Source organism: Rattus rattus, chromosome 5, assembly GCF_011064425.1.
Source record: "Rattus rattus isolate New Zealand chromosome 5, Rrattus_CSIRO_v1, whole genome shotgun sequence".
Classification (NCBI taxonomy): Eukaryota; Metazoa; Chordata; class Mammalia; order Rodentia; family Muridae; genus Rattus; species Rattus rattus.
This window is the reverse complement of record NC_046158.1, coordinates 3,793,037-3,818,174: the sequence shown is the minus strand read 5'-3', so window position 1 is coordinate 3,818,174 and position 25,138 is coordinate 3,793,037. Positions and strand designations below refer to the sequence as shown.

The 25,138-nt window shown below is 55.2% G+C and overlaps 1 protein-coding gene across 1 annotated transcript in view; it reads right to left on the bottom strand.

Annotated features, from left to right (window-relative positions):
• The window catches only part of Fibcd1 (fibrinogen C domain containing 1), a 30,981-nt gene extending 6,185 nt beyond the window's left edge, over window positions 1-24,796 (bottom strand). Inside the window, exons 1-4 of the mRNA XM_032902805.1 lie at window positions 24,621-24,796; window positions 17,393-17,866; window positions 13,569-13,728; window positions 13,082-13,218 (exon numbers count right to left, since the gene is read on the bottom strand). Of these exons, the coding sequence (XP_032758696.1) occupies window positions 13,082-13,218; window positions 13,569-13,728; window positions 17,393-17,866; window positions 24,621-24,692 (843 nt within the window). The 5' untranslated portion in view covers window positions 24,693-24,796. The remainder of the gene's footprint in view (window positions 1-13,081; window positions 13,219-13,568; window positions 13,729-17,392; window positions 17,867-24,620) is intronic.
• Window positions 24,797-25,138: the final 342 nt, after the last annotated feature.

Genomic DNA, 25,138 nt, shown 5'->3' with positions numbered 1-25,138 from the left:
CTACACTGAAAATCCAAGGGCATGAGCTTCACGAAATGCTGTCTCAAATGAAAGAGAAAAAGTTAAACACAGAGGGAGAGCGAGGAGAGGAAGGGGAGGGAGGGAGAGGGGGAAAAGGAGAGGAGAGGGAGGGGGAAGAAGGAGGGGGAAGAGAAGAAGGGAGTGGGGGAGAGAGGAAAGGTGGGGGAAGAGAGGGAGGGAGGGGAGAATGGAAGGGGAGAGATTGGGGGAGATGGAAAGGGAGAGAGGGAGGGGAGAGGGAGATGGGGAGGGTGAGGGAGAGAGGAAAGGTGAGGGAAGAGAGGGAGGTAGAGGGAGAGAGGGGTGGAGGGAGAGGGGGAAGGTGGGGGGGAAGATTGAAGGAGGGGGAGAGAGGGAAGGAGAGGGGCATATGCTTGATGTTTTTTTGTTTTGTTTTGTTTTGTTTTTTATACATGTTAGTAGATGTTTTCTCTCTCGTCCTTTTTTTTTTTTAAGATTTATTTATTTATTTCATGTATACGAGTACACTGTAGCTGTCTTCAGACACCAGGAAAGGGCATTGAAACCCATTACAGATGGTTGTGAGCCACCATGTGGTTGCTGGGAATTGAACTCAGGACCTCTGGAAGAGCAGTCAGTGCTCTTAACCACTGAGCCATCTCTCCAGCCCCCTGCTTGATGTTTTTTATTGGAGTTGTGTTTTGTTTCTGAGACAGGATCTCCCCTGTACTGATCTACCTGAAACTCACAATGCAGCTCATAGCAATCCTCCTGCCTCAGCCTCCCAAATGCTAGAATTGTAAGCGTACACCATACTCAGGTTCTTTTTTTTTTTTTTTTTTTTTTTATGTAGCATTCTGCCTGCATTGTGACTGCAGGCCAGAAGAGGGCACCAGATCTCATTACAGATGGTTGTGAGCCACTATGTGGTTGCTGGGAATTGAACTCAGGACCTCTGGAAGAGCAGTCAGTGCTCTTAACCTCTGAGCCATCTCTCAGCCCCATTCTCAGGTTCTTAAGCAGCTCCTCACCTCAACCCTGACCCCCAGATCCCCACCTCTCACACAGCTCCTCTCCACAAACCACGTACACCTGGCAGGATCCAGGGGGTGTGGCCTGGGAACCCTGGATCCAAACCACTTCTGAGGGAGGCCCATGAGTCCTGAGCAGGCTTCGGGTGTGACTCGGGTACCAACGAGCCGCCAGAGCCGCCGCTGTTCTTTTTAATAACATTCTCGATTTGGGAGTCTGAAGTCCCCTTGGTTAAATTGCCTTGAAATAAGGACGGTGCTGGTCCCGGCCGAGCTGACGGGTATTTACGCGATCGCTGACAGTCCCGTTCTGGGGCCGCCTGGCCCACGCCGCCTTTCTGTTTAACAAGCCTTTTCCTGCTCATTTGCAGAGGCAGCGCCCACCTGCCTCCATCTGTGTCTGTCTGATGTCAGAGCTCTGGCTGCCACTTTCATTACTAAGCAGCCAGGTTCCGGCAGCTCGGAACCGCCCGGGTGCCCGGGCAGAGCATCGGCGTCTGCTCTCGAGATGCACCAGGTCCCCAGGGACGCGTCAGTCACAGACAGTTGGGCAGCTCTGACGTCACAGGCTAGGGGGAAGATGACACTTTTTTTTTCCTCCTGCTTCCCTCGACCTGGTCCTGCCCTGAAATATCAAGTCCTCAGGAGGGACCCGCTGGGTGGAAGGAAGTTCGATACGGCTTGGGGAGATCTGAGCGGTGTGGAGAGCCGTATTGACTGATGCACATTGGGACCCTGAGCACGCGCCCTTTGAAAGGCTTAATCCTGGCAGAAGCTTAGGCCCTCCCGAAGGCAAGGCGAAGGCGGCAGACAGGCTGAGCCTGCTTCTGCTGGAAGAGGAGGAGGAGATCCGTGGGACCAGCTGTCTGGAAGCCCCCACCCCCCGCAGGCCAGGCTCCCACTGGAAGCCCTAAGGCCCCCACCCTGTGGAACCCAGTCCCGTCAAATGGGGAAGTCGAGTGCTAAGGGCCTGGACTAGAGCCTATGGCTGCTCGGATCTCTTCATCTCTCCAGACCTGTTTTGTCATCTGCGAAGACCACAGGCTGCCAGGATCCACGAGCTTCCTGCAATGGGTGTGCAGTCAGTGCTAGCTGGGCAGATCAAGAGGAGCTTAGAAGGCCTAGCCAGTCTCCTTTCTCCCCTCTCCTCCTTACCCCGCTCTCTCTTCCAACCGCCAGCTCTACACACCTCCTCCCTAGGCTTCTTGTGCTACCAGCCTTTTTCGGGCATACGATCCCATCCAATCTCTCTAGATAACTAGTTCCAAGGCATAAGGTCCAGACTGCCCTCAGGGGTCTTGGGGCAGGAAAACACAGAAGGACCAGTGTGCAGGGGACTCTCCACTACACACACACACACACACACACACACACACACACACACACACACACACACACACACACACACACACACACACGGACACACATGGACACAGAGCAGATCTAGGGTAGAAGGGAAAAAATAGTCTGCACAGAGAAACGCGGCTTCCTAGAGACAGAACCCTGACCCACACTGGCCTGCTCTATAGCGCAGCTCTGTCCTTCAATTCTAACAGCAAGCTCTTCATCCTGGGACCTCCACAAAGAAACCCTTCTAGTGCCTTGCCTAGTGAAAGTGGGGTGCCAGGCTTCCAACCCCTCCATGGGAATGAAACTTGTGGGGAGCCAACAGGGAAGTCTGCTATAGAGAAGGGTGTCAGAGAGGAACAGCACCTCCCACAGGCAGCCAGGCCCAGCGCAGGCTGCAGGCAGTGGAGTTGAAAACACAGAGGTCCAGCTGTGCCCCTCCTGAGAGGATGAGGGTCAGAAGGGACAGGAAGGTTTCTGGGTGGAGCCTCCAAGTTCTGCAACCCAGCCCCAGAGAGCTCAGAGCTGTGGGCCTGGCCCAGCCTGCTCTTCAGATGCACTGCGAGGGCCCTGTGGTCCCGAGTTATAGTTCCTAGAACTTGGCCTGGTCCTGCCTTTCCCTAACCCTAAAGGGCACAGTAAAGCAATCCAAGCCGGGAGGGCCGAGAATCAGACAGATGGTGCCGGGCCCATTGCTTCCCTCCAAGGTACCCGCTGTTCACCACGTCCCTCCTCCGGCACAGATGGGCTCTGTGCTGCTTCTGTGTTCTGTGTGTTATGGCGGATAGAGCTGGGATAGTGGCGAGGTAGCCAGCACATGCTCAGCCACTGCTCCACTGCTGACACAGCTGCTGTTACCCACCAGACTGTCCCCACTGCACTGCGGCCTTCACCTGGATGGTCACCTGAGGCGGACACACACCCTGCGCCCACCAGGGCTTCCCACTTCTTTCTTTAAAGTGACATCGAACGGCCAACGTTCATATTAGACTGTTAGATTTGGCCCTGAAGAAACCATAATGGTGGCCTTGGGAGATAGATCAGTTCAAAATTGCTTGCTGTGAAAGCACAGTGCCTGAGTCAAAACCCTTAGACCCCTGTAGAAAACTGGACCTGGCTCTCGGCACCTTTAATCTCCACATTAGAGGACAGAGACAGGTGGCTCCCTGCCAGCCTAGGAGAAATGGTGCGCTTCTGGTCCGGTGAGCGATCATGTCTGAGTCAATCCTGTAGAAAGCAATAGAGGAAGGCATGCCATGTCCTTTGTCTTGTGTCAGCATTGCAAGCGTGGAGCACACAGCCACATCCATGTGAATGACCTGTGTGCTTGCACACGCATCCATATGAGCACACTGTGAACACAGCATGCGCTCATACACATCCATGTGAACACACTGTGTGCTCACACACGCATCCACATGAATACACTGTGACCACACTATGTGCGTGTGGACACACTGCATGCTTGTATGCACACAGGAACACACCAAGCCAAGCCAAGTCTAAGGACACACAGTGGGGAGGCCGCAGAGACGGTGGATCCCCGGAGACTTGCTGGTCAGTCTGTCCTACTTGGCAAGCCCAATGACACACGCTCAAATTAAAACAAAAAGGTATTTCAACCGGGCATGGTTTTAATCCCAGCACAGAGTAAGAAGAAGGCAGATCTCTGAGTTCAAGGCCAGCCTTGAACATGGTGAGACCCTGTCTCAGCAACGACAACAAATGGGGACACACAGCCTGAAGAGCAGCGTCAGACATTGTTCTCTGGCGTCCATGTGCACACGTGTGCACACATATGCTTACACACGTGCACGCACACACCGACACGCACACACATACACACACCGACACAGATACACACACACAGACACATACACACACACAGACACACACAGAGACACCCACATATACACACACACACACATACACATACACACAGATTCACACACAGACACATACACACAGACACGCACACATACACATACACACACATACACGTGTGCACACATACACATACACACATACACATACACATATATACACATACACTCTCTCACACACACACACACATATACACACGCACACACATACACACACAGCACATACACACACAGACACAAACACACACACAGGCACACACACATACACCTACACACACATACACACGCACACATGTACGTGCATACACAAATACAAAGAAACCTTAGCATTTGCCAACATGGGCATTGAAGTTGCACTAAGACACTCTGTGACCCACCCTTGAGGAGCCACTACACGTTCCTGCCATGGCTTTGGAGATGGGACTTTGAGATCTTTGGACCAGGGCTCAGAGAAGTGCACGTCCCACCCCCACACACAGGCAGGCCGTCGCGCAGCCTACATCGAAACGGCGGCGGCAGGAAATAAGCAGGCTGCGCCATTCCCTACTGTGTCCTCTTCTGCTCTGCTCCATTCGATTTAAAAAAGCAACGTTGATCGCAACCCAGGAAATTGATTTCGCCACCTGCCAATGGATCCAGGCCCACAGTTTAAGAACTGTTGCCGTCAGGTTCCTGGTGTCTGCCCTGGGCCATGCTAGTCATGGGTTGGATTTGGAATGACTGAGCGTCCCTGCGCACACGCTGGTACCCACTGGGGTACAGTGTGTGTCCTAACAAATTCTGAGAGGCCCACGTGCTCCAGATAGCCAGATGGACAAGACCGGGGTGCTGGGCGCATGGGTGTGTTTCGACTCTGAGGCCCAAGGCAAACTGCAGCTGTGACTTTGGAGTTCTGAAAATCAGCTGGATTTTAGCAACGACGACAGGATGGCGGACTTTAATTAGAGAGCAAGGATCAGCCGGACAGGAGGCTGCCAGCCACGGGCCTGAAGTGTCTACACCCCCTCCTTCAGCCCCAGGCTTCCCAGGTAGGCAAAGGCTGAGGAGGCCAAGGCCAGAGCAAAGTAGTTATTGATCAACCCGGGGCCTGCAGTGGGTGTTGGCCCAGCTCCTGAGCTTCACTTGGCTTCCGGCTTGGAAGGCAACAGAGAAACACTCACCGACGCCGAGGCCTCCTGGGCCGGAGCCATGAGTGGGAAGGCAGACAGCGTGTGTTTTCTTGGTTCTGATTCTTAAAACCCAGCCTCCTGCTACCACAGCTTGGAAGTCCCACCCAGGGGGTTCTGCCAAGGAAGTGTGTGGTTCACATGGTCCTGCAGATGGTGTTGGGCGGTTTCAAAGGACAGTCAAGATCGCACTTGGTGTAGTTGATTGTCCTGGGAGTGTCAGCAGGGCCAGAGGGCCACATCAACACCCATTGCCTCCTCAGCCCTTCTCCACAGGTCTGGGCCTAGTGGAGTGTCCACTGGAGGATAACCCTGCCCAGCCCACTCCATGCCTACAATAGCACTGAGCTTCGAGCTGGTATCCTAAGTGGCCAGTGGGATCTGGGATCACAGGAATTCCATATGTTTCTCAGAGGGGGGAACAGGCCTCGCACTGCAGCTGGGAGGGGGGTGTGGGTGGGGGTGGGGTGGTTTAGGCTCCCATCCGGCAGTTGTTGAGACCAAGACTGGGAGTGCATGTGACCTTTGGGATTAGGGATGGTCAGAGACTAGAGATGGTGTATGTATTCCCTGTGGAGACATCCTGTGGCCTGGTAGATAAGAAATTAATTAAGCCTGCACACCCGTGAGCCCAACTGTCTCTCAACCCCAGGGGAGCACCCTTGAGTGGCACCCAGGAGCCAGGGTACTAGACTCTGCTAAGAGTGTCACTCACTGCCCATGTCTTGGCTTCTCCCGTGGAATCATGGCTGCCCCCGAGCCCATTGTGTACTGGGCATGCATGGATGAGCACAGCATCAGTGAGCTGGCAGTCCCAAGACACAGGCACACCAAAGCCTGCAGACACAGCATAGATGCATCTGACAGGTGTACCTCAGATTCCTCATCTATTAACTGGAGATTGTGACAGACAGTCCCAGGTCCTATAGTTTATGTGAGGAATCAGAGTTCAAGGGTAGGGATGTAGCACAGCTGACAGAATGCTTGCCTCGCATGCGCAGAGCCCTGGGTTCAATCCTCAGTACCGGGTGTGATGAAACATTCCAGAAATCTCAAAACATGGGAGCCGGAGACAGAAAGACCAGAAGCTCAAAGTCCTCCTCGGCTACACAGCAACTTTGAGGCTAGCCTGAGCTACATGAGACCCTGTCCCATTACCCACACATGACATGCTGGCACCCAGCACTCAGCCGTGGCTCTGGGCGGTTGGGAACTGGTCGGACACTCGGGGGAGGCTGCTATACTTGGAGTAACACTGAGACCCTGAAAATCAGGGGGTGAAGGAAGGATGCTCTCCCACAGGCCATGACCCTGGGGTAGCAGTGATCCCTATACCTTAGAATGACCTCAGGAAGGACGCTTTAGATTGTCCTAGTCTGAGAGGCTTGCTGACCTGGGGACAGGTAGGGGCCTGCCCAGCAGGTGACTCTGGGAGTAGAGGAAGGAGGAGCCAGGGAAATGCTCCACCTTTGAAGATATCCTCAAGGTGCTCCGCCCACTTCCCATGGCTGCCTGACTCGCAACAAGTCCTGAAGCCATGTTTCCCCCTCTGAGCCCTTTCCTTACTCCTCAAGATGAACCAGAGTCAGCATAAGCTGGTGACACACAGTAGGCCTAACATCTGTCCCCTCCCCCAAACCAGCTGATGGCTCACAGTAGGTCTGACAGCTGCCCACAAAACTGCTGATGACACACAGTAGGTTGACAGCAAACGAACCCCACCCCAGCCCCTGCCAAAAAAAAAAAAAAAAAAAAAACAGAAGACAGCTGCTGGTTCCAGAAGGAAACAGCCCGCTCCTTGTTTGTGACTGGAAATGGTACCCCCGGGCTTGGCACCCTGCCACATTTCCCAGGCTTGGCAGCCAGGGCCTGCCGGCTCTGGCAAAACAGTGCTCCGAGCTGCCATTTATCCAGTGCTGCGCCTGGTGTTTCACGTGTGGTGTCCCACGGACACTGTGCGCTCGCTCCACAGTGGACGCCAGAGTTGTGGAAACTGACCTGCACCAGGTGGAGGCGGCTTCCTCCAGCAAATCCGGAGAACAGGAAGGGGGAGGCGCCAGTCTCTTCAGTCAGTGTGAAGGTAGGGGGCTCTGGGCAGCAGCGTGGGGACACTCCAGCAGGTCACTGGCCCTCCTGAGGGGAGGGGGCTGGCCATAGTCTCCCTGGCAGTCTTGTAGCCTGGCCTCCCCAGCATAGGGTCCCCTGGAGCTTTTGATCTCTCTCTACACCGACTGCCTGCCAGGTTCCTTTGAAGTTCTACAGAGAGGGCACGGCTCTCCTCCTGCCCCACAGCCTAAGGAGGAGACAGGAGGACGTGGGGAAGGGGGGCTTCCTCTTAGACGGAGCCAATTAGAGGCACATCTGAACCCGCGACCCTACTCGCTCAGTGGGAGAACGCCTGGTGCCCGGCAGAAGGTGTGAGTGGGTGACAGCCAGGTAGGGTAGTGTGTGCATGCGCGTGTGTGCATGTGCGTGTGTGTGTGTGTGTGTGTATCTGCATGTGAAATTGTGTGTGTAAATAGGCATGTGTGTATATAAGTGTGTGTGAGACTATTATGAGTATGAGTGTGTGTGTGTGTGTGTATGTGTGTGTGTGTGTGTGTGTGTGTGTCTTGAATATCTACTGGAGGAGATGTGGGACCCACCCATGATTACACGAAGGTAAGGCTTTGGTTACAAAGGGTTTCCTCCCCTGCCCAACCTGCTCTCCACTCCACAGAGCATCCTGGGGGCCCAGAGGGGAGGGTCACTCATCTGAGTAGTGTTGTAAGGGGATAAGGACAGTGCAGGTGCTGTCCTAAGCCCAGGTGACCTCGAGAGAACACAATCCCCACCCACCCTGCCTAGGACAGGGATGGGAGACATAGGGGCAGGTGGTAATCTGCAAGACGTGAGGGAAGGAGGGTGGAAAGTGGGTCAGGGTGATCACAGAGGCCTCGCAGAGGACATGGCTAGGGCTGGTCTATACCCAGTGAGGAAGTCTCTGGTCTGGGTCACAAGACCATCCATGGTGCCCTTTCTCAGTTTCTCAACTTCAAAGTTCAGCGTGTCCTGACACCCCTTCCTATGGCCTGTTCCTCATGTGAGGTCTCTTCCTGGCCTGGCTTGTATGAGCCTGTCTGAGTGTGGGACAGCAAAGGGTCTGGCTTAGTCACCGTCAGGGGCCAAGTGAGCCGGAAGGCCACCTTGAAGCATCTATCTATCTGCCCGAGATCTGTCCAATGGCAAAGGGCTCCAAGTGGCATCACTCCCAAATGGTACCCCCACTTCCAGAAGCAAGGACTCAGAGTTCACGGAACTCATGTTTGAGTTTTATTCCATGATCACCACACCCCTCCTTGCCTGTTAGGGTCACCCCCTCCCTTGGAAACCCTGTGACACAGAGAATTCACTCATACCTCAGAAGGTGCTCAACTCCATGGGCCCTTCACCCACATGTACCATTGTCCACTGTCCCCTGACTCAGACCCTCTTATACCAGATGGGTCAGCAATATGAAGCAGCCTTAGTCCAGAACAAGCCTTGCTGCTCCCTACACTGAGCCCCTCTCTCCGCCATCACCAGGTCTCTAGACTAAGATCAGGCTCTCTCCGGTGACCCCCCAGCCTAGACGCAAGCCAGCTCCCTTGTCCTTCTGCCCTCTCAGCTGAGAGCCTGCCTCTCTGCCTCAGTCCCAGATGACTCCCTGTGCCTGATGCTCAATTAATTGTTCGGAGCAATAAATTGCATTGACTTGCTTCGGAAGGCCTGGATTTTCCCTGGCCAGGCTGGCTGGGTCGCAGAGGCAAACCTCTTGCTCTCTCCAGACTGCTCTGCCAGCCTTTGGGAATAGAAGGGGCATGGGGCAATGCCAGGCAGGAAGTGGTATTTGGACTACAAAGAACCTCTCGTGCTGGGCCCGATCCTACCCACTCTGGACTCGAGAAGGCATGCTGTGACGGAGAAGCCCACTCACAGGTTTGAGGCCCAGCACAGCATCCAGTCCGCTGAGGAGGACCATGCAGTGTTGGTGCCTGAAGCTGGGTGGTTTTGACAGGGAACCTAATGAGGATGGATGGGCCAAGAGAGGCCAGCACCTTCCCAAACAACAATTGAACATCCAGGAGAGTCTGTATGTGTGGAGGGGGTGATCCTGACAGGTGCCCGCAGGCATCTAGGGGAAGATTGCTTCAGACAGAAGCCAAATGGATATGAACGTTTCCCAACCATGCAAGCACTTTGCAGAGCACTCTGGCCTCTCCTGTAAGAACCCCCCCACTCAGGCGAAGGGGTGTCAGGTCTAAGCCGGGCGCTGTTCCTCACCTATCCCAGTTAATCGTCCCTGAAGCCAAGGCCAAAGGAATTACCAGGCCCAGACCCTGACTGACTCCCCAGAAGATTGGCTCCAAGTCAGCCCGAGTGGAAGACAGATGTGCGGCCAGCAGAGCCTCACTCAGGCACCAAGCCCCCCTAACCCTTAATTCTGATTTCTGGGCCTGGCAGGGAGGGGCCTCCTGGCTGGTCTGCCTGCCTAGGAATCCCAGAGGCAAAGGCCATAACTCAGCCTCTTTGCAGTTAGAAAAACAAAAGAGCTTTTAACCCCAGACACGGATCCGCTACGTTTAAAAGCTCTCCCCTAGAGCCCGAAGACAAGTTTAGAGATCTGTCCATCTTCAGGGTCTCTGGGGATCCTTGGTTGCACTCAGGCTGGTTCCTAATTGCAGACTTTGCTCTGCTCCTTCTCTGCGATTGCTCTGCCCCCCACCCCCATATCTCCTTCCCTTCTACTGGGGACACCGACCCCTTTCAAAGCCGACTCAGGCTGCCTGCTCTACAAGTCCCAGGTGCTCTCTGGAAACACTTCCTACCCTTCTGCTTTGTAGCTTTAACTGGCGTTAAAATCCCCCTTGGACGTCCATCGGCCTAGACATCAAACACCAAAAATAGTCAATGCCATGGGTCTCAGGTAAGCAGTGGAGGCACCGGGTGTGAGCCAAGGTCAGAGACGGGCAGAGTGGCCACACCGGGAACGCTCTGCCTGTACTTCACGGAACCAAGGGGCCTCCCTTCCTGAAGAGTGAGATGGGGTGGGGCAAAATATCTGAGTGGCTCCTGGTAAAACACTGGCTTCTAGGTCAGTGTGGACCAGGAGGCACACAAGTGGACTCTGCAATTTCTTTTAAAAACCGAATGAGCTAGGGGTGATGGTGCACACCTTTGGTCCCAGCACTCGGGAAGAAGAGGCAGGTCGGTCTCTGAGCAAGAACTGCATAGAGAGATCCTGTCTCAGATAAATGAAAGAAACAAAGAAAGAAAGAAACAAAGAAACAGAGAAACAAAGAAAGAAAGAAACAAAGAAACAGAGAAACAAACAAAGAAAGAAACAAAGAAACAAAGAAAGAAAGAAACAAAGAAAGAGAGAGGGCTGGAGAGGTGGCTCAGAGGTTAAGAGCACTGACTGCTCTTCCAGAGGTTCTGAGTTCAATTCCCAGCAACCACATGGTGGCTCACAACCATCTGTAATGGGATCCAATGCCCTCTTTTGGTGTGCATGAAGACAGCTACAGTGTACTCATATACATAAAATAAATAAATAATTCTTTAAAAAAAGATATAAGAATAAATAAATAAATAAATAATGAATGAATGAATGAATGAATGAATGAAAAGACTGTGCGTGTATGCATGTGCACATGTGAGTGAGTGTGATTGGGAAGGTTTCAGCTTGACCTCCGGTGTCTTCTCCGACTGTACCCCACCTCATTTGCAGAGACAGGGTCTCTCCCTGAGCCTGGATCGACTGACCAGCAAGCTCCAGGAAATCTGTCCCAGCCTCCCCCCAAACTGGGGTACAGGCTCGGGTAGCCAGGCGCAGCTTTTACCCTGGCTCTCATGTGTGGGGCGCACACTCTGCTGACTGATAAATAACGCTATCCCCTCAGCTCTCGGCCTTGGCTTTGGTTTGGCTCGAGTGAAGGTAAATCACAGCCTGAATGTTAAAATGCCAGGTTCCAGCACAGCAGGGTGACCCCACCCCGTCTAGAGAGGTGACTTTGAGTTACTGACTGGGCAGCTTCAAAGCCACGGTGTGTAACACTCAGTGGCAGTGGCTGAGATACTGGAGCTCATACCAGACCTACTCCAGCCTCGCCCGGAAATCTGACTGATCCTGGCTAAGTGACCATGACCCGGAATCTCCAACCTCTCGTCTCCCTCCAGTAAGTTTCTTGTGGTCCTTTCACCCATTTTCTGGTACTCGCCTTTAAAAGCATCTAAGGATGCAGCTGGAGAGATAGCTCAGTGGTTAAGAGTCTCTAGTGCTCTTACAGGGGACCTGAGTTCGAGTCCCGCTCATAACTGTTTGGAACTCTCCCTCTCTTCGTCTAAGGGTACCTGTACTCGTGGGCACACACCCGCATAGATGCACGCAGTGCACAGAGTTAAGAATAAGAAGCAACCGTGTGAAGAATTGGGGCTCAGAGACCTTAAGTAACTTACATAAGATCACACAGCATTACCGGATCAATGGAGGGGCCCAACTATGACCTCTGGGCCCCAGTGCTTCCTAGCCTTGTTGGCTGAACTCCACAGGTATCCGCAGACACCTGAGAGTCAGTGTCCCAGCTCTGCCCAAGAGCATACAGTCAGACCACTGCTGAAGCCTCATGGCATTCCCCCTCAGTACCTTCCATGGCTACCCAGTGCCTGTCTCCAAATCCAGCCTCACTTCACAGCTGCGCACCCCAGCTGACTGTGCCCCGAGAAGTCAACTGCTCTCTACTGCCTGTGCTCAAAAGCCACACCCACCCTCCCAACCCAAGCTGCCCCCTTTCAGCTTAACCCCCTGCAGGGGACTGTTCAACTCTACACTTCCACAGTACACAGTACACAGTAGGTGCTCAAACATGTCTACTGTTCAAGGAAACCCAATGAACAGAGCAAGGTTTCCTCCAGCCAAGCCCAGCGCTTCATTCTTCACAAAGGAAGAGGGATTTGCATTTTTGTTTATGTATATGCTTTTGGTTTTTGATATAGGGTTTCTCTATGCAGTCCTGGCTGTCCTGGAACTCACTCTGTAGACCAGGCTGGCCTCCACCTCTGAGACCCGCCTGCCTCTGCCTCCCCAGTGCTGTGATGAAGGCTTGCATTTTTAAATTTCACACAATAGTTAACGTGTAAGGAGCCTGCAGAGCTCTTGAGAGGGTCAGAAGCGACCACTGTGGGGAAGGAACTGCAGTTCACTTCCTACAGCGCCCCTCAGCGCTAGCCCAGAAGTCACAGTGCATGGAATAGCTCTTGCCTGCTTCCCAATGGTCAATACCCTTTGAATGCTACTGAAGAAGGGCAAATATTTCCTTAAGTTCAGATCTCATCAAGAACAGCCAGTCCGGCTCCTCTTTGTCTTCTTTCCCCCACAAAGGCCCCTGCAGATGTCAGAGTCCTTTGCTGAGCCCAAGCCTACATTTCCTGCCTGGTGCTCTGCAGACAACTGGTCATGTCTGGCTTGCTGGATGCACCAAGGGGAACCTCAGGGTACCTGTGGTCATACCGTCCTTGCTGCCTGATAGAGTCCCATTCTCCCACTGACCAGGGAGGCAGGCATTAGGCAGGATGGGGCTTAGAGAGCCCCTTCCTTCCTCCACATGGACCTCTGCGCGCTACCTCTGCAGGTGAATGCACGAGCCAGACTCACCGTCCAGCCCCCGCCGTCAGTACGCATGTCGCAGTAGACCTGGAAGCCAGCTGGGTAGTGAGTGGGGAAGACCGAGTAGACACCATCATCCTGCTGTCCACTCAGGAGAACATCCAGACAGTCCCGGGGCCGAGATCCTATGACGAGGAACCACATCAGGTTTGACAGTCCCCCAGACACTACATTCTATTATCCCTTCCCTCCAAAGAAGTTCCTGGTAACTCTGACAAGGCTCTCCACCAGAGGTCAAGAAGAGCACAAGCCCTCAGTCCCAGGTACATCCCTGAGGCCTCGCTGTCCTCATCTGGAAAATGGGCTCACAGCTCAACAGGTCAGGCTCCAAGTCACCTAGCTGCAGGAAGTCCCTTTTCTACAGCAGCAGCATGTCCTTGTCTATGAGAGTCAAGGGACAGGTGGAAAGAAACTCTCCCCACCGCACTCTGTCTCTCTGGAACTGGGCACCAGAGAGCAAGTGCATCTCACTCACCGTTTGCACAGCCTCGAGGCCGGGCTCCCCTGGAAGGTGCCCTCTGAAGGTCAGCCTTGACGCGGGGCCGGCCTAGCCCCCGCTCCCTCTGCAGAGCCTCCAGGACATCGCTGACTGAGTTCACCAGGTGAGCCATGTGACCTTGACTCTCGGAGAGAAGCTGGGGAGCACAGAAGGCCTTAGAGGGGCACAGGTCTGCAGAAGGCCCTGCCAGGGAAGGCTCCCCTGGCTTGCTTTGATCTCAGGGTCATGCTCTCTAGTTCGAGGGGTTAGAGGGCAAGGGCTCAGGTGGAAGCTTGGTCGCTTCTATGCACCCAGCCCAGCTGATGGCGACCGTGTGGGAAAAGGTACCAGCAGGCATCAGCATGAGCTTACCCACCAACCAGTTCCTCCTGAAGCTGCCTTCGTCCCTTTACTGGGACAGGGCATCACGTGGCTCAGGTTGACTTTAAACCTCTGATGCTCCAGTGTGGAGATTAGAGGCAAGTGCCAACCGCATTCAATATATACAGTGCTGGGAACTCAGCTCCAGTCTGGGGCTTCCTGCTTCCCGGACAAGCGCTCTACCCCCTGAACCATGTCCCCTTGGTTGTTAGGAGAGAAAGGAGTCCTCACCAGCCTAGCCTAACTGCTCTGGGGACTGGTGAGCTCACATAGGCACACCAGCACAGTACATCAGCACGGCATTGGGCCTCATGGGGACCTTGCTTTTCATTCCTGGCTATAGCACATCCCACCTCCGATCTCCCCTAAGACCCCCACATGAGGAGGCTAAGGCAGGGGCAGTCCTGAGTATTGGGAAGGGCATACAGCCAGGGTTCAGGGTGCTGTGTTCAAACTGGGCTCCAAACAACGATGTCCCCTGCTTCCTTCCCCACCCCATCTCCATCTGAACATTATGGGGTGTCTCCATAATGGTGTACATCGACTCACAGGGCTCCAGGGTACGGCAAAGAGACATGTTCCAAGAGGGAATCCGAGGCCTAGAAGGAGAATCCCCACCCCCTACCCCTGGACCCCAACTCCCTACCCACCTCCATAAACCCACAGGGGAATCAGGATTCATGCCACTTCCTCAAGGCAGATGAGTGGCAGGGAAGGAAGAGCACAACCGTCCTACGACCACACCAGGTGTGGGTGGGGCCGGGCCCTGGTGTCCTCTGAGTGGGTTGTGGCTGTGTGACACCCTTCTTTCCCCTTCTGCAGACCAGGATGAGGGGACTGTCACTATTACCTGCTCTCCCTAAGACTCCAGCCATGCGAGGAAACACTTACCTCTCCTATCTCCCCCTTCATCATTGTCCATGGGTCGGAGCACACCAGAGACCCATAGATCACGGGCGTCTTACTATGCTGACTACCGGAAGGGCCAGGGGTCCCCTACCTCCTCATACCCCCCTGGGTTTCAGGAGGCTATAGGACCGTGTGTGTGTGTGTGTGTGTGTGTGTGTGTGTGTGTGTGTGTGTGTGTGTGTGTGTGTGGGGGGGGGGGGTTAGCAGGCAGCTGGCAGCACGAAGCAAGCTAGGTCTTGCTCACCGAACCTGTCACTTGCCAGATAATAGCCCATTGGAGAAGAGGGAGAAATACGCCCGGCCAGCCAGCAGTTTACAAAACGTGATTCTCAGCTCGTCCGAAGGCAGGGCCCTGTGAAGCTCTAGGCCCTGTTGGTTTCCCCTCTGCTGAGCAGGTGATTCAGTGGTTTCCAGGAGAACGGCAGTGGGCTGCAGGAGCCCACCACGGTGATCTACGGTCAGGCTCCATGGAGCCCTTGTGGGGACGCTCGCAGGCAGCCCTTAGTGAGGGGGTGACAAAGACCCCTTGGTAAATCTTCCCTCGCAAGCCCATCCTTTTGAGTCACCATGGCCGTGACATTCAACAGCTCAGGCACAGCCCCTCCCTCTCCCTGGCAGGCCGAGGAGACCTCGGTTTAAACTAGCAAATGATTACCACTGAAACATATAAACCTGCCCCGAATTAATAGGGAGTCAGTCCCTGCTCGCTGAGCCGCGCAAGCCATCACGAGAGAAGCTGGCGGCAACCAGAGGCCGTGAAATCAGGGCAGCTGCTTCCAGCGAGGCTCAGCCGCAGCCAGGCTCCCGCCGGGCCCTTTCCCATTGAGCCTCAGTCTGCCCCTCTGCAGAGTGGGCGACAAAGGCACCTGCCCCTAGGGTAACTGCATTGCAATGTGCTTACAGGGCAGACCATTGCTTCTACTCACAAAGGGAGCTCAATGATGGTCTCCATGTAGAATCTACAAATGGCGCTGAGAATGGGTGTCTCTATATGCTAGAGACCTGCTGAGCTCTGCACAGTCAGGACTTCAGCATCTCCTTGGGCTTGGCCGTTTACCCCATTTTACAAGTGGGAAGAACCTTCCCAGAGAGGGGATGTGGTCCACTCAAGGTGGCCGAAAGCCAAGATGGATCCCACACTGTAGCCTCAGGTTAACAGGCAGAACTGCTAACCTAAGCAGGGTCGGTGAGCAACAGACCTCTGACGATCGTGCCTTTGGGAACAGAACCTCAGGTCTGTGCCAATGCCAAGGTAAGAAACTTCAAGATGGGGTGAGACCTGGCTGGTTGTCTCTGAATGATTTGGGCGGACAGAAAACATCTTAGATGGCCCTGCACCGAGGAGCTGCTGTACTAGAGACTAGGGGCACCATCCCTCTTGCATGGGGGCATTCCGCAGGGGACCACAGCCAACCTGAGTTGTCCAGGGTTGAGCTCGGGAAAGGCAGAGCAGCCCCCCCCACCCCACCCGTGTCACCCGGAGCCAGGCAATCTGTTCTGCTGATGGGCCTGGGGGGAAGGGCAGCAGGAAGCTGGCTGTATGTCCCCCAGCCCAGGGGACCCATCACCCCGTCAGTCACCCAGACAGGGTGACAAGGGCTGTAATTTCTCCAGCTGCAGCCTTCAAGGGGAGGGAAGAGAGACACTGCTCATGAGCTATGGGTGACCAAACGCCTGGTCACCTTGGGTGCTCAAACGAGGGACGTATAGAAGCAGCTGTGATGGCCGGTTGGGTGAAGTTGACTTCAGCCCTAAGCTGAGTCAGATGGTGCAGTGGCACAGGGCTGGAGGCTGGGCAGGGTACTCCGGGCTCCCCTTCAGGCCTGATCTACCTGTGGTACCCACGACACACCCATGTTACTATTTTCCAGGCCTCATTTGTTTTTGGTTTTTTTTTTTTTTTTTTTTTTTTTTTGTTCTGGAAAATGGCAGAGGCAAAGCCAAAAGCTTTCCCCTAGCTCCACGTGATCTTTGAAGGAATCTGGCTGGGTCCAGGGGAGGGGAGGAGGAGTTGAGACCAAAGGTCTGGCTGGGTTCCCCACAATGGCCACCATCCCAAAACAGCTATGGATAGCTCAGCACAGAGCAAGTGGTGGGGAGCTGCACCCCTTCAGGAGGACACTGGGTTGTCATATGATAGACGGAGAGCAAGCCTCAAACCTCCTCACCTCAGGTTGCACCTAATGATTGCGGTGGGTCGGGAGACAGGGGAGGCAACGCCCACCTGGCTTACAGTTCACAGCCTCTCAGCCTGGGAAACTGCTCTAGCCTTGGGTCTACAAGGCTACAGAGTTACCATGAAGAGGGAGGGAGCAGGGGAGAAAAAGTGGGTTGGGATACTGGTCATGGATGTGAGAACACAGCCCTCTACAAATGAAAGAACAAGGCCCAGGTTGGAACACTTAGGGACTGAGGCTGTGGACATTACGCACTTGGCACAGGGTACCGGTGACCCCACCCCTCAAATCAAGGCACGCATCCCTCCACACAGACACACACATGCACACGGCATATGTAGATCCTACCCTCACCTGGATGAGGCGACCCTGTTCACTCTGCAGGGTGCTGAGGCCCTGGCCCAGGAGGCTGTGACCTTTGCGCAGCCCAGCACATTCAGCCTGCAGCTCAGAGGCCCGGGCCAGCAGCCGGGGCAGCTGATCAGCCAGTGCGTCCAGCAGCTCGGGGGCACCATCCAGCCGCGGCTGTGCCTGGTGCTCACTCAGTGTCCGAAGTATGGAGGCCTGGATGCCCTCCAGGCGGGCGAAGCTGTCAGTGAGGTCAGGGCAGCGAGGGTCGATGAGGAGACTGAGGTGGGAACTGTCAGCCCTCTCCACGGTGACCAGGGCACTGTTGGCCCCGGCAGCCCCCGTGCTGACGATGGGTGGAGGCGCTGTGCCTGGTGCATGGGCATGGTTCAGGAAGAGAACGGCGCCGGTGACAGCCACCGCCAACAGCACCGCAAGGGACAGGAGCACCGTGCACAGGATGTAACTGCAGCCTGCTCGCTGTGGGTCAGCCCGGGACACAGGCAGGGACAGACAGACGGACAGGAAAAAAGAAGGCAAGGGTTAGACGCCAGCTTATGCCCAGGGAGGCTCAGGAGGCTGAAAGGGCAAGAGACCCCCCTCAAAGAAAGCTGTACACAGCCCAGTCAGAGAGACAGAGGCAGGGAGAGCAAAGAGGCTGGGGTAGGGGAGGGACAGAGAGAGCACTCTTTTCTCACCCCTGCACCGAGCCATCTCTCTACCTTGCTCTCTTCCTAGAGCAGGGCCCTGACAAGACAAAGGTCAGAGAGTCAGGCAGAGGAGCTCTGAGGCCACTATGAGAAGGGCTGAGGCAATACAGGCACTGTGTTTCCCCAAGCCAGCGTACATGCAGGGGACAAACCGGGCAGAGCTGTTGCTATAAAAAGGGGGCTGCTGCCCCAAGCTGTCCTAACAGGGCCTTAATAACAACTGAAACCAAAACCAGAGTGTCACTTGTAATTTAAGATGGTGCCGTGACTGTGTAGCAACAAACGCCTTGGGGACCCACTCATTCTACCAAGTCAAGTCACTCATGGCCCCTGAATGTTTATACACGGGAAAAAAACAGAAGCCCAGAGAAGACAAGGACCTGCCCAGAGTCACACAGCCAATTAGAAACAGCATTCTGATCGGCTCTGTGCCCCCACCTCACCCCGCTTTCTGGGAAGGGGCAGGCACCCCCTATATCAAGCTCTCTCCCACACACTGCCCCTCCGTTCCCCACGTCCTGGACTGGAGGTACCTCTTTAGCTGAATTAGTATATTAAAGGCCCTGGAGCCGTGCCGGGCACGTTACACTTCTGCAGTAAATATTAGTGGCTTTTATTATCTCATGATCAATGCGCGCAGAGCATCTGGAGGTGGTTTTTATCTCCTACCCAGAGCGTTATGTCCGCGTGTCCTCCGCATTGGGAGGACACCTTCCCTTTCTCAAACACGGCAAGACCTTTGGGGTGTAGCTGATTGCTGGCTTGCTTTCCTAGCCACATAGAAAATACCCGTTGCATTTACCACGGAGAAAGCAGTGAGGCAAACGGCTTTTCTCCTATAAAATTCGAACACCGTCTCCTGACTCTCTTGGCAGCAGAGGCTGGGGGAAAGGGCTGGCCTTCTCCAGGAAGCTCTCCTTGACTGCTTCATCCCCATTTCCCCAGGGACTGGGGGACTCCTCCCCGACAGACTTCAGCACCTTTCTACTCACAGGGAGTCCCACGAGCCAGGCTCTGGGCCACTCCAGTAGAGGCATGAGAGGGGGCTCAGACCCTGTGTCTGCTCCAGGGGTGTCTGTGTCCGTAGACTTGATTCTGGGCCTTGCTAGGGGCCTGACAAAGTCTGAGGACAAAGTATCTGGGCCCCGTGCCCAGTCTGAGCACTGGGCGCAGGTAAGTCCTCATCTATGAAGTGGATGGATAGATGGAGGTAGGAAAAGTGGGTGGGCCAGGCCATGCCTTTGGGACAAGCCGGGATGCCTGGCACCACAGAGCCCCAGGACGTCCTGGCAGAGCCAGAGTCTTCGATCCTGAGGTGGGGCTACGTCCTCTCCACGATGGCATACACAGAACGGGGGCAACCCCAGGCTGGGCCAAGCCCCCTAGCCCAGGCAAGCCAGCAGCCTGCAGGGAGCCTTCTGGTGTCATCCTCAGCCATGGCCCTCATCCCTGCCCCTGAAGCCTGCAGCTACTGCCTGCTGTGAAGGCTGTGACCGGACTCATTTTGGAGATGTGGAAACTGAGGCCCAGTGAGCAAAGACCCAGTCCCAAAGTGACACAGTGGGGGTAGAAGGGTGGGGGAGAAGGTGTTAAGACAACTGGGGGCTGGGAGGCCATGGGTTGAATGTCTCCCAACATTCCTTCTCTGAGAAGCAAGGCTGGGGATTCAGGGACACAACTGTCTTGGCAGCTAAATGGCTATTCCACCGGCTTCTGGCCCATCAGGAGATACCTTGCCCTGAGCATCTCCAAGCTGCGTCCTCTGATTTTGTAGCATTAAGGTCCTCCAGCCAGCTTGGGGGTGGGGGTGGGGGTGGGGGGAGGCTCAACATCTCCAGGACTTCATCCTGATGGATTGAGCACACATCTTCCCAGGGGAGTGGGGACAGAGGGGACAGAGCTGGGGAGGGTGGAGGGAGTTGCAGGGTCCCTCGGAGCCAGGGTGGCATGGGAGCTCAGCGAAGGAGCAGTTCACTCCTGGAGGAGAATTAGTCTTCAGAGATCAACCTTAAAGATGAAGAGCTGTTCGCTTTTATAGGCTGCGGCTTACGTGCCTCGCAGAGAAATCGCCCAAGATAATAAGGGGCCTGGGCCAGGCGGCCAGCACGGTGCCTTGGGCTGAAGCTTATTAATCAGTCTTTGGCCAGGCAGAGCAAGGTGCACCCCAACCTTCACATACAAGGAGAGGGAGTAGAGCCTCCCAAGGACAAGGCACAGTGCCTAGAAGGAACCGGAAGCCGGTCAGCAGATGGGGTTGAAGGCTTGCCTGTTCCCAGCTTAAGGGACGTCTTTGATCCCTGCAGTAGGGGTCAGCGGCGGCTCCCTACGCAGCCCCTGGCAGGGCCTGTGAGGTGGTCATCAGGTTAAGGGGCTCGCTGGTAAGCTGGACAAGCTGAGTTCCACCTCAAGAACCCACGCCAAGGAGGAAGGAGGAGCTGCCTCCCGAGAGTTGTCTTCTGAACCTCTACACATGCGCTGTGGCAAGTGTTAACCCCGCTCTCCCACCACACAAAATAAAATAAAAACGACCAAAAAAATGTAAATAAGAAATACTCAAGTTAATAAAGAAAAAAGAAAAAAAAAAAAAAAACGACCAAAAAAATTAAGCCATTGTCTAAAGGAAAGCTAAGTAGGGTTTGCCTGAGGGGCCTCCCAGAACACCTCTGTTGCGAGGTGACATTTGTCCAGTATATTTCTTGGAGCCATCAACCTTTGAGAATTTGGCATCTGGAGGGTGAGGTTTAATATCAAGGGGTCCTGATAACCCCATCCTCGTGCATGGCACGCACCCCTCCTGTTTGCTCTCCCTGGTGGCCCAGTCCCACGGGTCTGAGGCAGAGAGCCTCCTCTTGGCTGTCAGCCGGAGCGAGGATGTCTCTTTTGGGTTAGGAAGGCAGGGTATCTGGAGGGCCACTCTGTCTCCCCTCTGGGGAGCCTCAGCCAAAGGCTGCAGCTGTGCTTAGGGTAGGCTGGTGCTGCTGACCGTGCACTGGCAATCTGGGGAGCTCTGGCTTTCTGGATGGTTCTAGGAGCAGCCACTAAAAGTACCCAAGGGGACAGAGACAATGCTGCCTGCAGCACGACTCCTAGGGACTCTAAGATACTCACACTGTCACTCCCTGGGAAACCTTGGGTTTGGCTCTCGCTTTGCTGGCAAACAAACGGTTTCCACAGGTGTCTGTGAAGGGCCCCCAGATCCTGCCCTCTTCCACATGCCTCACTTGAGCCTTAGCTCTGCACCGCCAACCTGGCCACATCTCTATCGCCTGCTTCAGAACCAGTGTCACCAGTGGCCTGAACACAGAGCACTGTCCCCTTACACCCCTTCAGGACCCACACACTGAAGCTTAGCTATGACCAGCTCCAAGTCCACACTCAAGTCTGCTGCTCCCTCCCCAGGGCCACACCTACCCAGGTCCTTCTCAGCCAAACATCACCAGCATAACTCTATTTGACTCTCCAGCACCACGCTGAGTCAAGAGACAGCTGAAGGAGTGTGCCTCCGGTGGCCTCTTCCTCCCCCACCCCAAATCTGATGGTGACTTCTCATATTCTAGTAAATGGGAAGAAAGAGAAGTCTTCCTTGTATGGTATCCACCATGGCCAGTGGCAGTTCCTGTCTTGTAGGTTGGTCCCCAGAGTATTCTGTGTTCCTGGTGACCGGGGCTGCATCGCCTGGTATGATGTAGGGGCTCCACAAATAGCCATGGAGTGAAGTAATAGGACAAGGATTAGAAGGCTTCCCACAGTGGCGTCCTTACTTCCTGGGGTGTTTCTAGTTTGGAAATAACCGGCTTAAGCATGGCTGGGAGGTTGACTGCCACCGAGGGAGGCCAGCTCCTGGTTCACTCAGCAAGAAGTCACCGCTCCCCTCAAGGAGATGGTCCAGGGTGACACCTTACAGAGACCCCAGGGGAAGCCCATGTGTGGTTCCAGACACCTGACAAATGTCACTGTAGCTTGTCTTCCTTCCCCCAAGGTCCACAAGACCCTTCTTGCACAGGGGGCAGGAAGGATACCCTAATGAAGCTGGAGTCAGCCACTTGGCCAAGGTCACCCATCCAATGAGGAGATAGTTCTGAAACACAGCCAGGTAGAACAGGTCCAGTGAGATCCCCAGGAGCAGCCATGTCTGGCTGTGAGGAAGAGTGAGAGCCTCTGCTGTTCAGGCCTGGCTAAATGACAAACTCTGGGAGCAGCCGGTTCAGGGAAAAACAGGCTCCTTTCCCCTTGGCCCCATCTGCGTCCAGAGGTCGCAGGTTTGATTCCCCTGCCTGAGAGCCTAGCCCCAGTCTGCTCATCTTTTATATCTGTGGCGTCCTAGGGTGATGTGACCAAGACATGATAGGCAAAGGTGTGAGCTAGCCTGGTGCTGGAATACAGTCTCCTTCCAGTGGGAAGCCACTGTGCGGGTACCCCACCCTGGGAGCGAAAAGGAGAGCTGTGACAGGAGGAACAGCCTGTGTGGGGGTGCACAGCACTCTGAGGTTTACAAATACACCAGAAGTTCACCGGGCTTCCCCATCAGCTCAGGTGGCGTGAGGAGGAAGAAGAGGGAATGGTTGATCCCTTTCACAGGTCACTAGTAAGAGATGCAAATATGTCAGGGGTCAAGATATAACGAGGAAGCAAGGGGGAAGGCCCCGGGGGAGCTGAGGCATCCCTCTCTTTCTACCACCCCCAGCCTCATGTGGCCATGACAACACATAGTATGCACGGAGGATGGAAGGGGTGTCTGATACCCCATACCCAGCATAGACCCGGCTGGGATCTACCTGGTGCAGCTTCCAAGGGGCAATAGAATCTGGGAGGCCACACCTGGCCCAGGACACCTTGAAGCCCCATTTCTAGCAGACTCCCCAGAAACCCCACCCCTCCTTTTCCATGTTCCTCCTGGCAGATTTCAAGCTTCTGACCTCCAGCAATGGCCCTTACCTCAGCTGGGCTTCCGGGAAAGGCAACAGCCTTGGTAGGGGGCAATGGGGACACTTGTGGCTCCAGGGAGCTCCAAAGGGAGAAGGGATCTAGAGCCAGGGGCATACTTTAAAAAACAGTGAAACCATCTGGACCAAGAGCCCCACCCCAGGCAATCAGGGAGGCCTCCAAGAGGAGGCGGCCTCTTTCCCACCCTGTGTAGGACAGGTAGGGTGTCCCTGGGTATGCAGCATTTGGGGGCCTGGTGGTGTCAATCAAATGAGAGAGCAAAGGTCTTGAGGTGGGATTGGGCCCAGGGAGGGAAATAACAATCAGTGAGACCCATAAGGTACCAAAAGGAGGAAAGACCGAACCAGGCTGGGGCAGCCTTGGGGACCAGCCTTGAAGTTTCCACTGCTCCTTTAAGATCTCAGCAGAACGGGCCCTGCCACCTGGGGACACAGTGAAGACAGGAACAGTTAAGAAGGGGGACAGACCACCCAGGGAAGCAATAGAACCAGTCTGAGGTTTGAAAGGTAGAGTCCTAGCTCTCTGGCTCACATGCTGTGTGTCTTGGGCATGTCCAACCTCCCTGATCCTTATCTGCGACGTGGGAAATGTGTACTTGGGAAGAGCTAGCTTTGCAAACTGCAGCTAGCTGGTCCCCTTGCCAGACCAGTGTTACTCTGAAAGACAGGCAGGTTGCAGCTTTGAATAGTGAGGGGTGGCCACGCCCGCCCCTGCCACCTCCTCCTCCTTCTCTGGTTGCAAACTCTCACTGTTCCTTCCCCAGTGACATCTGTCTGGGAGAAATTTAAAATTTAAAACGGGCAGCCCCATTATCTGCTCTCCTTGGCGAATGGCCTCTTCACTATGCCTGTCTATCCCAGTCCCTTGATGGCTCAGCCTGGGGCAGTCCTGCGGCCACCCCTCTGCCTCAGAAGCCGGATGCCCAGTACCTCAGCAGCCCCTCCCTGCTCTGTCCCAGTTGGTGCACTGCACAGCCCTGGGCACCCTCCAAGCCGGGACACTTCACTGTCCCTGCAGAGGCAGTAGGTAAAGAGATCAGCCAGACCTAGGTTCAAATCCCTATAGGGCTGCGTGGCCTCGGGCTGCAGCGGGACCTCTCTGAGTCTTGTTCTCCTGGTCTTAAAAGTCGGAGAATCATAGTGCCTAGGCTTCTTATGGGAGATTAATATTTACTGTTCCCCAATTGAATCTGGGCGCCTGGGTAAAGAGGGAGGACCTGGGGGGGTTCTGCTCTTGAAACCTGGAAAGATGAGCGGGGCGCCTAGCATAGGTAAGGAATTGAGAGTGAGGAGGACCCCCACTGAGGCTGTGGGTGAATGGGACTCTGCGCGCCCGTCATCTGTCGGCTGTCCCCAACTGAAGGGCTGATCCACAACCAACTATAGGTCCTCTCTCCTCACTACACGAGCAAGCACCGGGGTCTCCGATGGGGGTGGGGACTGGCTGAAGCCGGTGCCTTCTGCAGGGAGCCTAGAGTTCAAGTCTCCGCTGAGGGGAGGAGAAGAGCAGGTACTCCCCCTAATCTCTGCTCAAGCTCCCCAAACTCCAGCCCCCACACCGGTCCCCGTGCCCGTGGGTACCTGCGGTTTGTCGCGCGGTCGGTCCTCAAGTTGGGACGCGCCGCCCACGGTCTTCCACCGCTCGTGGACCATCTTCCTGCAGGACCCGCAGGGGTGCGGGGCGAGGGCGAGCGCAAAGGAGGCGAGGGGTGCACAGGATGCGTTGCACTTGCAGGAGGTCCCCTCGGTGCCGGGGATCCGGGGTGGCCCGGGAGCGGCGGCCGCAAGCTAGGCTGCGTGTGAGCGCGTGTGATTGCTGGGAGCGCGGGCGCGAGCCTCCGAGAGCCGCCCGCGCCGCGCCGTCCCCGCGTCCCGCTCCCGCGCCTCCCGCGCGCTCCGCCCTCTTCCTCCCGGCTTAGTCTCCGCGTCTTCGTCTCGGACTCTCAGGGCCTTTTATTGCTCCCCGCAGCTTCCCGGGCACGCGCTCCCCTCCTCCCCCAAGGGCTCTAAGAGTGACTCCCGCTCCAGCCGGGTCGCTAGGGGTTGAGAGAGGGGACTAGCCCGCAGCAGCGGGCGTGACAGCAGCCACCGGCTCCCCG